The sequence below is a fragment of the Hypomesus nipponensis genome, chromosome 16, assembly GCF_054491055.1.
Source record: "Hypomesus nipponensis isolate SF chromosome 16, ASM5449105v1, whole genome shotgun sequence".
Classification (NCBI taxonomy): Eukaryota; Metazoa; Chordata; class Actinopteri; order Osmeriformes; family Osmeridae; genus Hypomesus; species Hypomesus nipponensis.
The window spans coordinates 5,485,797-5,499,486 of NC_140376.1; the positions used below are offsets into that span (position 1 = coordinate 5,485,797).

At 50.2% G+C, this 13,690-nt stretch overlaps 2 protein-coding genes across 4 annotated transcripts; one reads left to right on the forward strand and one right to left on the reverse strand.

The window, feature by feature from the left end:
• Positions 1 to 846: 846 nt before the first annotated feature.
• tdrd5 (tudor domain containing 5) lies at positions 847 to 10,172 on the reverse strand. Of its 3 annotated transcripts, none has more exons than XM_084676376.1 (17): positions 10,017 to 10,172; positions 9,178 to 9,452; positions 8,538 to 9,041; positions 7,807 to 8,165; positions 7,507 to 7,590; positions 7,028 to 7,084; positions 6,753 to 6,915; positions 6,368 to 6,543; positions 5,906 to 6,126; positions 5,449 to 5,658; positions 5,190 to 5,256; positions 4,866 to 5,066; positions 4,507 to 4,659; positions 3,767 to 3,835; positions 3,434 to 3,535; positions 1,716 to 1,932; positions 847 to 1,057 (listed from the first exon to the last, which is right to left on the reverse strand). In XM_084676376.1, the coding sequence occupies exons 2-17, from the start codon at positions 9,404 to 9,406 to the stop codon at positions 990 to 992; spliced, it is 2,880 nt and encodes a 959-aa protein (XP_084532502.1). In that variant the 5' UTR covers positions 9,407 to 9,452; positions 10,017 to 10,172; the 3' UTR covers positions 847 to 989. The 3 variants fall into 3 exon arrangements, with proteins under 3 accessions (XP_084532502.1, XP_084532500.1, XP_084532501.1); XM_084676374.1 differs by having other exon boundaries at positions 5,906 to 6,153; XM_084676375.1 differs by having other exon boundaries at positions 5,906 to 6,153; positions 9,178 to 9,427; positions 10,017 to 10,164.
• Positions 10,173 to 10,693: 521 nt separating this feature from the next.
• Positions 10,694 to 13,522, forward strand: nphs2 (NPHS2 stomatin family member, podocin). Its single transcript, XM_084676276.1, has 8 exons — positions 10,694 to 11,376; positions 11,480 to 11,583; positions 11,745 to 11,817; positions 11,942 to 12,024; positions 12,337 to 12,540; positions 12,726 to 12,781; positions 12,920 to 12,998; positions 13,243 to 13,522. Exons 1-8 carry the CDS (start codon positions 11,019 to 11,021, stop codon positions 13,492 to 13,494), a joined length of 1,209 nt encoding a protein of 402 aa, XP_084532402.1. The 5' UTR covers positions 10,694 to 11,018; the 3' UTR covers positions 13,495 to 13,522.
• The last annotated feature ends 168 nt before the right edge of the window (positions 13,523 to 13,690 follow it).

The window sequence follows — 13,690 nt, forward strand, 5'->3', positions numbered from 1 at the left end:
AGGAGAGGAGGGACGGGGGGGGCGCGCAGGAGAGGGGGCGCGCAGGAGAGGGGGCGCGCAGGAGAGGGGGCGCGCAGGAGAGGGGGCGCGCAGGAGAGGGGGCGCGCAGGAGAGGGGGCGCGCAGGAGAGGGGGCGCGCAGGAGAGGGGGCGCGCAGGAGAGGGGGCGCGCAGGAGAGGGGGCGCGCAGGAGAGGGGGCGCGCAGGAGAGGGGGCGCGCAGGAGAGGGGGCGCGCAGGAGAGGGGGCGCGCAGGAGAGGGGGCGCGCAGGAGAGGGGGCACGCAGTAGAGGGGGAACACGGCGAGCGGAAGGGCGATTTAGTGGGGTAAAAAAACCACCTCGGCTCTTCACGGTTCGGTTAACAGCTCCAGCTGATGAGGACTTACGTAAGCGGGCCCGGCTACTAACCTCGGTTGTTTTATTTATCGTTCCTGCGTTCCTTTGTTATCGTGCCTTTCGGTTTGACTCGCCGTCACGGAGGCGTGAGCGCGGCGGCAGTCCTGATCTGTTGCGACGCGGCGCCGCGAGTGAGAGAGCAGCACCAGCGAGGCCGCATGGACTCAACAGGACGGCGGCGGATTAAAAGGATGAGTCAGTGGGGGTAGGAGGACAGACTGCCACTGTGGCCGGGTCAGAGAGACGTCTCTGTCAGAGAGGGTAGAGGGGCGAGGGCCTGAGGAAGCCTGAAGGAACATGACAAACACTGTCAAATGACAAGATGTTGTAAAATGAAGACGATTCTCATGTCTACAAAATAAGCAAAACAAAACAGTTCTCAGAAAGGTAAGGGCGTCTCAACCGAAGATATTACAGAGATATTAGAGAAATAAAAATCAACGCCTGTCATTTTCTTAGTTGTTTCTGAACGTACAATTTGAAAAAAAGATTTATTCTCAAACCACTGAACAATTAACACAAACACGTATGTAACACAATCAGTTCTACGAGTTTCCGATCATTCGAGAGCAGGTCTCATGGCTTGGCTCAGACTAGCCGAGTCTCCCAAACAGAGGGAAGATGAACTTGGTGGGCGAGCGGACAGGAGTGAAAGGCAGACCTGGAGAGAGAAAAACCATCAGAGTCAATCCAGTCTTCAACCATGACTGTCGTCAGAACATAATATACATTACAGCATGAACACAGACATGACTGAATAATGACAGGATACACGAACCGATAATAAGGCAACGGCTAATCTACTGAGTGTGATAAACAAAGCACGTAAGAAATCTCCTTTCTTCCACTCTCTGAATGTGTTGCTCCAGATAAACACAAGATGGATCAGAATGAACGGTGTGAATCTGTGACTGGGAAAAAGAGCAATGAACAATGGAATTGATTCAACTTTTTTGTTTTTTTGTGTGCCAAGTGGGTGGTGCTCTCTTTGCGTCTGAACTGAAACCACTGCCATCTCAGGGGTGTATCAATATCAAGGCCAATGCAATGAAAGGACACAACTGAGGCAGACAGCTATTGGAACAGGTCTAATTGAATCCATGTCAGTTCATCAGACTATCCAACACAGGGCCGCAGCACTGAAATCAATACGCCCCGTATGCATCGATGGCACAGGCTAATTTCATTTCGGTTTTGCTATAGCGTCATTTACGCAAAGGCAAAACCCCTGCGCATGTCTATGGAAGTGTGTGAAGCGTGCGTTTGCCTGTGTGTGGGGTGTTTACCTGTGTATGCGTGGATGTGCGTGATGGCATTACCGTAATAGCAGCTCTGAGTCTCCATTAGTTCAGGGGTGTGGAGGCTGAGAGTCCTGATGCTGGAGGGCTGGGGGGCTGGGAGGCTGGAGGGCTGGGGGGCTGGGAGGCTGGAGGGCTGGGGGGCTGGGAGGTTGGAGGGCTGGGGGGCTGGGAGGTTGGAGGGCTGGGGGACTGGGAGGCTGGAGGGCTGGGGGACTGGCACGAGGACTGGGCTCAGCTGCAACAGGGCGACAACAAGTGAGCAAGGAATCCTGGTTAGGAGCATCATTGCTCTTTGAGGAGCTAGCTCCATAAGAACTCCGTTCCAGGTGAAAGGCAGGGGAATAGAAACAGGAATACCAAGGCGTTAACATCAATATGTGTGAAAATTAAACACATTTCCGTGGTTGGAACATTTGTATTTGAACATAGTCCAGGAATGAGCCTTTTTTCACCCACACGCTTGTGCATAATGACTTGCAAGTAAAAAAAAAAAAAAGGGGGTGAAAATTGCTCTCACTCTCTTCCAATTAACAAACAATTAAGTCTGCTTTGCCTTGGGGTTTCCCGGGAGACTGGGCAGGGGTAAAGGCCCAATGAGTGACAAACAAGCCAACAACAGGAGATGAGCTCATCTTGACACACGCCCCAACAACAGGCTCCAGCTGCTCTCCCAAACAGTAGGAACTCTATGAGCCCAACAGCAGCTGTTTGGTAGCCAGTGTGCCTACTAGGCATGTGGCCAGAAAACAAGGCCAAAACTGTTATGTTTGGAATGTGGCTGGCTTGTTGATTGGACCGTGTTCATGTAGTAGCTTGGATGGTGTTGTTTTTCCTCTCCATTAACACCTAATAATAATATTATTAATATTCATATAAAATTCCCAAACGACACCAGCAACTTGAGATCCAGTGCTTGTACACACCTGACCATACTTGTTTTATATATATTTTATATATTACAAATTATATGGTTTAGAATTTGATGCATTTTGCACAGTGTTCGTTTTCCAGATGACAAATAAATGTAATCACCTTTTAAATTTAAAAACCTGAATAAATGTTACGCAATGATTATCTGATTGCAACACAAAAGACGTTCTAAGCTCTGGTCAGCAAGTATGTAATATGTAAATGATTTGCTACAAAGCAAGTGTAATCCACAGAGATCTCACTCACTGATTACACCCACAGCGAGGTCAGGCCTCTCTCAAGCTTGCATCACATTACATGAACACAACCGTATCTAAGATTTAAGCTGACGTTTAACCCATGTCAGTACCTCGGCTGCGTCTCTATGGTAACTAGGTTCGGTCTTGGGCTGTAAATACATACATTACGTTTGTATTTATTTAGTAGATGCTTTTATCCAAAGCAATAGTGCATAGAGAAAGTCAAGTACAGTTATGTGAAGTATTTCTGTGGTCAGAGTCAAGTATTTACTTGCCGCATTGCTAAGTAGCCACATCTCAGCCTACAAGCACGATAACAAAAAATACTAAAAGATTACCAACTACAGTGCAACAATTACATCTAAAATTGCTTACGTTTACAGCAACAGTAAAATGTATTCTAGCAGCTAGCTAAATAATGTATGGTGAATACATATAATAATACTGCAGTGCAGGAACACATTTCAATTCTTCAACTGAAATCTTACAATTGTGTCTCGATTCAACTTAGTTGTTAGTTGTCTAGCACAGAGCGGTGGCACCTCCCTGCCCCCCCCCCCCTCTCACCTCTCTGGGATCGGGGTCCGGCGTCCAGGCCTGGTCCCAGACGCTGCAGCACAGGGCTGGCTCCTCCCTCCTCAGCGTCTCAAACTGGTCCAGCTTGTGTTCCTGGAGGAGGTCAAATCCGTGACGCATTACAAAAGAACCATAACGTTCCGGAGCGTTCCAGCACTCGTCTGTTGATGCACCTCAATACTCGCAGAGAAGGGATTTGTACTGTATGCACATTCAGGAAGGTTACTGTTGAAGGCAGGGGCTCATTGTGATGACTGTACAGTGGAAGTCTACTCAACACCACTTGTGTCTACTCAGAGAGGTGTGAGAGGTCAGGGGTCATACCTGGACCTGGGAAGTCAGTTCCTTGAAGACCTCCAGTTCTGGAAGGTCGTCAAGATCAGGATAAGAAGCCTGAAAATCAGTTATTTGCATAAACCTTTCTTTTTCACAAAGCATACAAATAGCAAAGGAATTCATGATTACTGGTAATGACACCAAAAATGATGAGTTCATCAAGCAGATGCTTTTATCCTAGGAGACAAGGGGAGGATTTGAACCTTGGATCTGGTGCCGCTCCAACCACTGAGCTATGCCTATCCTGAATAACCAATACTACTGAATATATTGGAAAAATTCAACACCAGCTCCACTGGGTAGCTTTTCTCTTTTCAGTGGACCCAATCCATTCTCAGGATTGATTCGGAAATGCATGGGCTGAACAGCCCCAAGGCCAGAGTTTTCCCCTCTCAGAACGTGGCCCTGCTCTCAACACGGCTCCAAACTGCCCGCGAGTCATCCTTCCTGTTTCTGTAGAACAAGTTTAACTGCCTCTCTCCACCACCAACCCCTCCTCCTCCTCCCCCTCCCTTTGTCATGCGCCTGGACACTAGTAATTCACCCAGGAGAGGGTGGGGCTCAGAGCTCCAGGGAGACAGAGCGGGAGCTTGGGGCTGCAGCAGTGGCAGCTAGGCTAGCAGGGTAGGAGAGAGAAAATTATGGGATGGGGGGGGGGACACAAAGAATGAAAATGTAGAGGAAAAAGAGGGCAGCGTGAGTGAGGGCGAGAAGAGGGAAGGTTTTACCTTCAGCAGTGGGGATGGAGAGGGGCTGGGTTGTGGAGTTGTGGGGTCGTCGAGGCTGGGCTCTGCTGGGCACGGCTCGTCCTCTATCTCCATCCCTTCGTCAAACACGCCCTCCCCCAGGTACAGGGTCACGGGGTTCACCTGGCCACAGTGCTGACACGGACAAAACAAAAGGGCTCAGAGTGAGCAACATAGAACTCAACTGTCACTGGATGCAAAACATACGTGTGCGTATATGCGTGTGTGTGTATAAACGGTATATGTGAAAGTGTGCGTGTATATAAAGCGGATGTGTGTAAGTGTGTCTAAACAGTGCGAGCGTGTGTGTGTGTGTGTGTGTGTGTGTGAGAGAGGCTGACCGCGGCGCTGGCGGAGGAGCTGCAGTGGAGGCCGTGGCCCTGGTCCTGCAGGGCGCTGTGCACATACACGTCCTCCTCCGTGTGCGTGTCGCACAGGAACAGCTGCAGGAAGTCCCGCTGGTAGCTGTGGAGGGCGGCCACCAGGGTGCGCTCACAGCACAGCTTCTGGAAGGAGCCGGTGGCCTCGGCGCTCCACTCGGCCTGGGCGACCGAGTGGACCAGGAAGCGGCGGTAGCATTAGCAGCAGGAAGTGGGACGTTTAGCGGCAAACTGCTAATCAGCCTTTGAGGGTGGGAATTTCTTCGATGGAAGATGAGTACTTACTCTGATAGGCTTGACTCCAACCAGACATGAGGGGACTGCTTGTGCTGGGAGCTCAGAATAACAAGACCTAGTAAGCACAACAGGATACAAGAAGGGCAACCACATGTGATTGTCCAGGAGCATCAAATCAACAGTCTGCGGATTATCTGACACTAACATGGCACACAACATGCATACAGACCCCATCTGTTAAATCATCCTAAGGGTCGACGCCTAGGGAGAAGAGGTTTGGTCTACTAAACATGGATCGGGTTCCTACTTGAGGAACTTGAGGCTGGCGCGGTCCACGCTGGTGAGGTCTCCAAAGTCCACGTAGTAGACCTCGACCTGGGTGTCGCTGAGCACGCGGTGGACGACCACGCGGTAGAACCACATGTTCCTGGGCGCCACGCAGCACGCCTGGCCCCGCCGTACGTAGCGCGGGGGGAGGCGGTAGCGCTCCGACACCTTGGGACAGGTGTAGCAGCTCCTGGAGGAGGAGGAGGGAGGGAACGAATGGGTGCGGAGGGAGGGAACGAGGGGGTGAGGAGGAAGATGTGAAAGGGTGGAAAACGAAAGGAAGGAAGGGGTTTGGTGAGACAGATGTCGAGAGATTGGTCTTATACAATCTGAGCAAAGAAGAGTTCAAAAATCTGATCGTCAAAATGACCCGACCAGAACATTCCCCCCCTCGCACTCCCTTCTCTCATCCCCCTGAGCTGTGCTTGTGGCGTCACCTCATCTCGATCATCATGTTCTCCAGGGCGCGGGTCTCCTGGTTCTCGTCGAAGCGCAGGTAAAAGTGGCTGGGCGACTCCACCCACTCCACCAGGACGGGCACCAGGGCCCGGGGGCTTCTGCGGGTGGGCGCCCGCAAGCGCTGCCCGCGCAGGGCGTCGGGGGGCACCCGCGCCTCGCCGCCCATGATCACCCGCATGGTGGGGTACGGATCTGCCGTCTGGGAGCGGGCACACACACACAAGGTCTAGGGGTGTAGCCCAAGAACGCAGCACCACCATGGTAAAAACAGAAAGACTTCTATGAAAACAGAAACAATCATGCATGTGCACACCTCCATAGGTCAAAACCAAAAGAATAAAAAAGGGATTCGACCCGACGCCATCAACTTTCAGTTCTTCCCTCTGTGGCCCTGAGAGACAGAGGCTCCGGCACGCCCACCGAGAGCAGGTGAGGCTCACCTGGTGGTAGGTTTTGTTGGTGCCAAGCGCCTCTTCAGACCCTGGGGGGTCATCGTCCTCGGCAACAGGGTCACTCTCTGGGCCTTCCCAGGGGGACTCCTTGCAGCTGAGGTAGTACCCTGTTCTGGATGGGTTGAGACCCTGCCCACTCTCCTCTCCACCAGGACCGCTGGGCTCTGACACACCAGGACACACACACACGGAGAAGCTGAATGACACGTTGACAACCATTTAAACCTACTCCTCTGTATCAAATGCACAGCAGCATGACCTGCCTAAACACTCAAACTCCTTCCATAGACATCTATGACGTTCGATCCCACAAACGATTGAAATCTAAAAGATTCACATAGGACGCAAGGCGTCCAGAACTAGACTAGCCGACCTGGCTGGGATTGGCTGGTGTGTTTGATGTCCGTGACCATCCAGCGGACCCCCTCGCCCTCCTTCACGGGTCTGAGGTGGAGCGTGTCGTTCAGAGCGCCCGCCATCTCCGTCACGCTCAGGAAACCACTCTGGATCACGGGTAGCTCCTCCCCAAACGCCCTCTGAGGACAGGGGTCAAGGTCAAATACAGAGGTCAAGTTCAGCCGAGGAACCCAATGTAGAGACTCACAACTGAAACACCATCATTGTGCATTAACAAACAGTACATTTTACCTTGTATTCTGAAGGGAGATCATGTACAGATATCCCATCACTGTTCTGACTGACCACCTGCAAAAAAGTTACAGGTCTATTTTAGGATTCTAATATTAGAATCGTCATCATTGCTATGATGATGTACGACTTGAGCGTTCAATGGATGTCAGGGCAGACGTACAGGAGCATCTGGAAACAGTCTCCTGCCCCCACATCCTTCATCCAGACTGATGTGAGAAAACAGAAAAATCACAGGAGCACGTTCCCCAAGGCTTCCCATAAGATTGCCTTCACCGGTGCTTGCTTCCAAACATCAATCAGGATGAAGGGGCAGATCGGTGATCCACTTCCTTCTCTGTGTGTGTGCTTATGTGTGCAGACGGACTAGGGTATGTCTGTGTGTGTGTGTGTGTGTGTGTGTGTGTGGGTGTGCAGACGGACTTGGGTATGTCTGTGTGTGTGTGTGTGTGTGTGTGCGTGCGTGCGTGCAGTCGGACCTGTCGGAGCCTGGTCTTCAGCTGGGAGCTGACTGTGCCTGCGTGCCCATTCTCCAGGATGCATTGCTGCATTTCCTGCTCAAGCTGAAGTTGCCAATGTAAAATACAAATCATGGAATCAACTGGCAGGCAGGCAGAGCTGGATGGCAGACCTGAGTCATGTAGAATGATACATTCATCATAAACAGTATACTAGAAATGGATTTATAAACCGTAAATCCGTCTATGTATGCCTGTCAATCTATCTGTCTGTTTTTTAACTCAGTCCAACACTGCATTTTAGTCAAAGCAAAAGGCGACCTTGATGATGCACTTCTGGAACAGCTGCTCCCCAGAGGGAGGCTGGGGCTCAGGTGCGGTGGGCTCAATGTGCTGGCCCGTCACTGTGGCCCCTGGGCTGTGCTGGCCCCTCTCGGAGGCTCCTGGGCTGTGCTGGCCCCTCTCGGAGGCTCCTGGGCTGTGCTGGCCCCTCTCGGAGGGCCCTGGGCTGTGCTGGCCCCTCTCGGAGGCTCCTGGGCTGTGCTGGCCCCTCTCGGAGGGCCCTGGGCTGTGCTGGCCCCTCTCGGAGGCCCCTGGGCAGGGGCTTCTGGAGACCGGGGGCTTGGAGAGACACGCCTCATGGTTCTGAGTGCTCAGCAGCCTGGAGCTGTCCACTGGAGCTGAAAGGAGGGGGCAGATGGAAATGATGACCTCTTGACCTGCAGGCAAATGCTTTACTACTGAGAATGACCGTATATATTTATAGATGACCACAAATGTGAGCATACTTCACTTTTTATATATGTATTATAGAATTTGACATTGCGGGCGGCCGCACAGCAACTGCCTAAATACAACAGTTGACAGTTCATAAAAAAAGAATAACATCGCTTGAGTTCAGTTTACCCGTGGAAGTACAAGCTTGTGTCAACACGTTTCAGAAGATGGAACGATGTATACCTTCCATCTATGTTCTCAGTGTGCGACTTGTCCTTCAGACTCAACATAAACATATAACGTCGGCTGTGGACCACACATCCCAACCGACCCACCTTGCGAATTCACCGCTGGCCTTACGGCCGCCTCGATTGTCAAGGTCGTCTTGGGGGGCTTCAGGGAAGGCGCCGTCGCCGGCTGGGTTCTGAGCCGGGGCGTGAACGCCGGCTGCCCCTTCAGGCTCAGCACGGAGCCAGACCGTCCCTGCTGGACCGCCACCATGTCCCCCGCAGCCCCCAGCATCTCCGCCACGGAGTAGAAGCCGTAGTTGGTGACGCGCAGCGGCTGGCCAAAGCAGCGGGCGAAGGAAGCCTCCAGCGCCGACAGGCTGATGGGCCCCTGGGAGAGCAGCACGCGGAGCTGGGCGCGGAGCTGGGCGGGGAGGGCCGGGGGAGCCCATCCTCGCCTGGGCAGCACCATGGGGGTGATGGGACCAGAGCGGTGGAGGTAGCGGGGGGAGAAGAAGGCCATGCCGCCCCTTCGGTTGGAGGTCTTGCCTTTGGCGACGCGCTGCCTGGCAACCAGCTCTTCAATGCCTCGAGTGCTCTCGTCTGAAATTGCTGTTATGGGAAAATGGGGGGGGGGGGGGGAATGAGAGGAAGGGGGAGAGGAAAAAAAAGAGTAAGACATGACGTCATACATGAAGTGTTCAGTTTGGTAAATAATAAAGAGTAACAGTCAACCGGGTGATCTTGCCTTTTAACACCAAGCTGCCATCTGCCAGGTAGTCCAAGGCAACCACATCTGGCATCTCCCTGACCATGTCCAGCACGTTGCGGAACCCAAGGGACCTCAGAGGAAGTGGATGGCCAACCATGTTGGCATAATCTCGTTTCAGTTGGTCGGGGGCTAGGCCCATTTTAGCCGACATAAGGAGAGAGCGCACATCCTTCTTCAGCTCTGCGAGCATCTGTTCTTGGGTCATTCTTTCTATCAACTTCAAATCCTGTCAACACGTTTGGAGAGATGATCTGTCTCAGAAGAGATGGGGCATCAATTTTGATGATTTACGGGGGGAGGGAGTCGTTGAAGAGTTAATAAAAAGGGTTAGAATGGATGAATGCATGCATTTACAAAGATAAATTGTGACTAAGGAAATAACATGTAACTGTACAATAACAAAGCATGCTCTCTATGGATGTGTGAGGAAGACGGCTAGCTGGGTCAACAACTTAAGTGTAATTAGCCAGCTAGCTACAGATAATTAACTTTGTAATTTAAAAAAAACTGACCAACAGGCCGACTGACCATTGAAACGACCAAGAATAATTTGGCCATTTCCAAATGAATCTATTTGCTCTTTCAGAATTAGCCATGGCTATAGTACCTGCATAGATAAATACATTTAACATACAAGGCTAAAACTGGACTCAATGTAGCTAGTTTACAGGCTAGCTAACAAACCCAGAGTTGCATTGCGTTTCATTCTTTTAGATCGGTCGTTAGCTGGGTTAGCTTTTCTTAAAACATAATGCACGGTTAAAAAGTACTTAGACTATTACTAGTACTTAGAAAATAGTCTGTAATAAACTTACCAAAGTAGGTATTCAATTTCCAGTAAGGTTTATATGGATAACGTTTAAGTGTGAATTAATCAAAACATGATATCCCCAAAACAGGTTCACGTGCACTTTCAGTAACTGGTTCACTTAGTGACGTAATCATCAAGTATATGCGGTTGATAGGACATAATAAAAGCTTTTTAAAAGTAGGCTGAGGTAAGGGCTTTGGGGCAAAGTTATCACACATTGATATAATAAATATAAAATGTTACATTGAAAGGGTTCAAGCGACTCAGCTCTGCGATAATTAGTGTTTGGGCACCTTCAGCAATCCATGTGTATTCATAAAATATGTCGGTGTAATTAAGCCCATAACAAGAGTCAATGATTTTCTGTTTCGCAAAGAAAATGTGGGTCAAAGACTTAATTTACAATTTAATTAAATTGTGTAAGGGAGAATGTGTATCTTTCCTGTATTTAAAACAGAAGAACCCTGACATCAGCACTTTGGAAGAGATCAATGTCTGAGTCTGCACGTTCATAAAAGAGGTACAGAGCGACTCCCTAAAAGTAACTGCGTCATTGCCTGTGGCACATCACTTTAACATTCCCCAGATTTACACGAAGACCGCTGCTAAAATGACTAAATGTAAAACATACTAAATTCAAAAAATGTAAAGCAACAGGTAAGTTTTCTTATTGTAATTTGTCCCTCGGGAAAGTTGTCAACTAGATAAAATCCTAACCTCTTCACTACATGTTACAGTTGGTTGCATCACACAGTATGAAGTACTTATAGCTTCTCATTCTCTCTTGTTTGGTTGTGCGCGTTTGTGTGTGTTTGGTGCTGAAGATCCTCCCTCCAGCCTCACGTCCGGTGTACACTCCCCCACCCTCCCCTTTCTCTTTCCCAGAAAAGAGCTTCCTCAAAGACAAGGTCATGAAGGTCCCAACCAACACACAGCATAGTTGCAAAGCAAAGCAACTTCATCTGCTACTACAACTACTACAGCCACTGGATCTTCAACCAGTTGAATGCTTCTCACCGATGAGATTCCACGTGCGATGGAGAAAAGACCAGAGCCGGCCTCGGCCTCGGCTCATCGCCCCTCCAAATCTGGCAAGGCAGCGAGGAGGGAGCCGTCCCCTGCCTCTGGGGGTCACCGTCCCAGGGCCAACAAGACGGTGAGACTGACGGAGTCCCGTGAGAGAAAGGACAAGAAGAAGAAGGCAACTCTGGAGATCGAGGGAGCGAAGGCAGAGGACGAGGAGGATGGGGCAGTGAAGTCCAGCTCCACAGTGGTGGATGTGGACGCTGTGAGAGAGGACGACAGGGCCGGGGAGAGTGAGGAATCGTTGGGGCTGCTGCTGGAGAGTGGGTGGCAGGAGGAAGGTGAGATCCAGGCATGGAATCAAAGTTAAACTGAGCATTCCATGGGGTGAACATGACACGCGTGAAGGTCAAATTGGAATGTTTCATACCCACGTCTCACCAGGTGTGAAACCGAGGAATCTAGGCTTGTGTGAGTGGCTGCTCATGGTGCTGGCTTTGACCCTGGTTCTCCTCTTCCTACCCCTCTCCATCTGGTTCTGTGTCAAGGTAAAGCATTTATTTCCAGTTGAAGTCGCACTAATTTTGGGTGAATGAAGATTCATTCTCACATTGAGATGAATACAAACTGTATCGAGCATCTCTGTGCGTTATTTCCAAGGGGTCGATAGACAGTGTGTGTGTGTGTGTGTCTGTCTGTTGATTGACAGGTAGTGAGAGAGCATGAGCGAGCTGTGATCTTCAGACTGGGTCACTTACTGCAAGGCCGACCCAGAGGACCTGGTCTGAGTTTATTCTACGAATCATTTATTTCAGTGTTATCTGTCTGATCACATCATCGAGGTCTTATAAAGACAATTGCAGGTTATGAGACAATCAACAATCCACTGTGTTTTACTCTCTCAAGGTCTGCTTTTCTACCTCCCATTCCTGGACGTTTGCCAGAGAGTAGACATTCGACTGAAAATGCTCAAGGTCCCACCTCACACAGTACGGTAAACTCCTTTGTTGAGCCAAGACCAAAACACAACACACCATCAAATATTCAGATTAAATTCCTCTGAGCATAGAAAAGGCATGAATATTTGACTGATGTCAAAATGTAGTATGAGGGGCTGTGTACAGTAAATTGTATGTGTGCATTTCACAAGCATGTGCAGTACTCTGCGTGGGCCACAGAACACGCAGGGTAAATGTTTGCTGTGATAGAAATATGATGGATAGATATGCTTTGCAAACAAAAATGCTTTCTACATGGCATGTGGAAATGTATGAAGCATTGCACTAATCAAATGGATCTAGGTGGTGACTAAGGACCTGGTGAGCACAGAACTGGGCGCGGTGGTTTACTACCGGATAGAGAACGTGGTTCTGTGCTCCACAGCCCTGTCTGGTCTGACCACTATGCTGCAGGCTGTGGCCCAGGTGGCACTCAGAGATGTGCTGGCCCATCACAACTTCACCCAGGTGCTCCTGGACAGGAAGAGGATAAGCCGGGAGATCCAGGTTTGTGGTGTGTGTGGTCTCATCTTTAGTGTACAGTACAGAGGGTCAGGGTTAGTACATGTAAATCCTTTCCATACGCCGTACTTTGTTAGAAGAAGTCAAATGTTTGAGCCTATGAAGGGCATGTCAACGGTTTGTAGTCATTCCTGTTATCCTTATGGTGGAAATGTTTTTCATCTTTGCAGGTGGCTGTTGATTCTGTGACCTGCCAGTGGGGGATCAAGGTGGAGCGAGCAGAAATGTAAGTGCGGAGTCCGTCACAGCGTTTTACACTACGGAACTCAGGGCTGAGCACCCGAAGCCCGGTTTGTATTCCAAAAACCCCTGTAGTGGTGAAACATTTGCCCTTGTTGTGTTTGCGTTTTCGTTCTCTTTGAAGAGAGGACGTTTGTCTCCCAGTGGAGTTGCAGCATAGTCTAGCCGTAGAGGCAGAAGCCAAGAGGCAAGCCCAGATCAAGGTGAGTGTTTCATAAGGCCTAAAACCTTGCCTTCTCATAAACACTCCATGAAACATGCAGCATCATTAGCTTTAGATGTATTAGTGTCAGTGGAATTTAGGTTTTTAGGTTAGTGGAATTTATTCTCTGGGCAAATATACCATTAAGCCTGAAGCGTATTAATCTGTGTTGCCTGTCACTATAGTAGGGAACAGCATTAGCTAGCGGCACAAGTCAAGACGAACGATTCTACTTCCTGTCCCAGGTGATCGCGGCCGAGGGAGAGAGAGCAGCCTGCGAGGCTCTGAGGGTCTCTCTCGACTCTCTGACGGGCTCTCCTGCCGCCGTGCAGGTGCGCCTGCTGCAGCTCCTCCACACCCTGCGCAGCGACCGCCCCACCATGGTCCTCAACCTCCCGTCGGACTTCATCACCCTGCCCCCAGACCTCTCCCTCCTGCCCGCGCGGGCCGGAGGAGGGACCATGGAAGGTCGCGACTCAGACTCTCCAATGATGTAGGGACGAATGGAATGTTGTGACTGGGGAATTTTCAAATGGAGAGGATGGTAGAGTGAGGGGACCTGACTCTTGGCTGGTTTGCCTGTGTTAGCGTGTCCATGTTTGTTTCATAATAGACAAGTCTATTATTGACAGCAATCACAAAGGAAAAACAATCCATGTGACAGTTTCAGTTTTTACATCAAAATAAATCAGT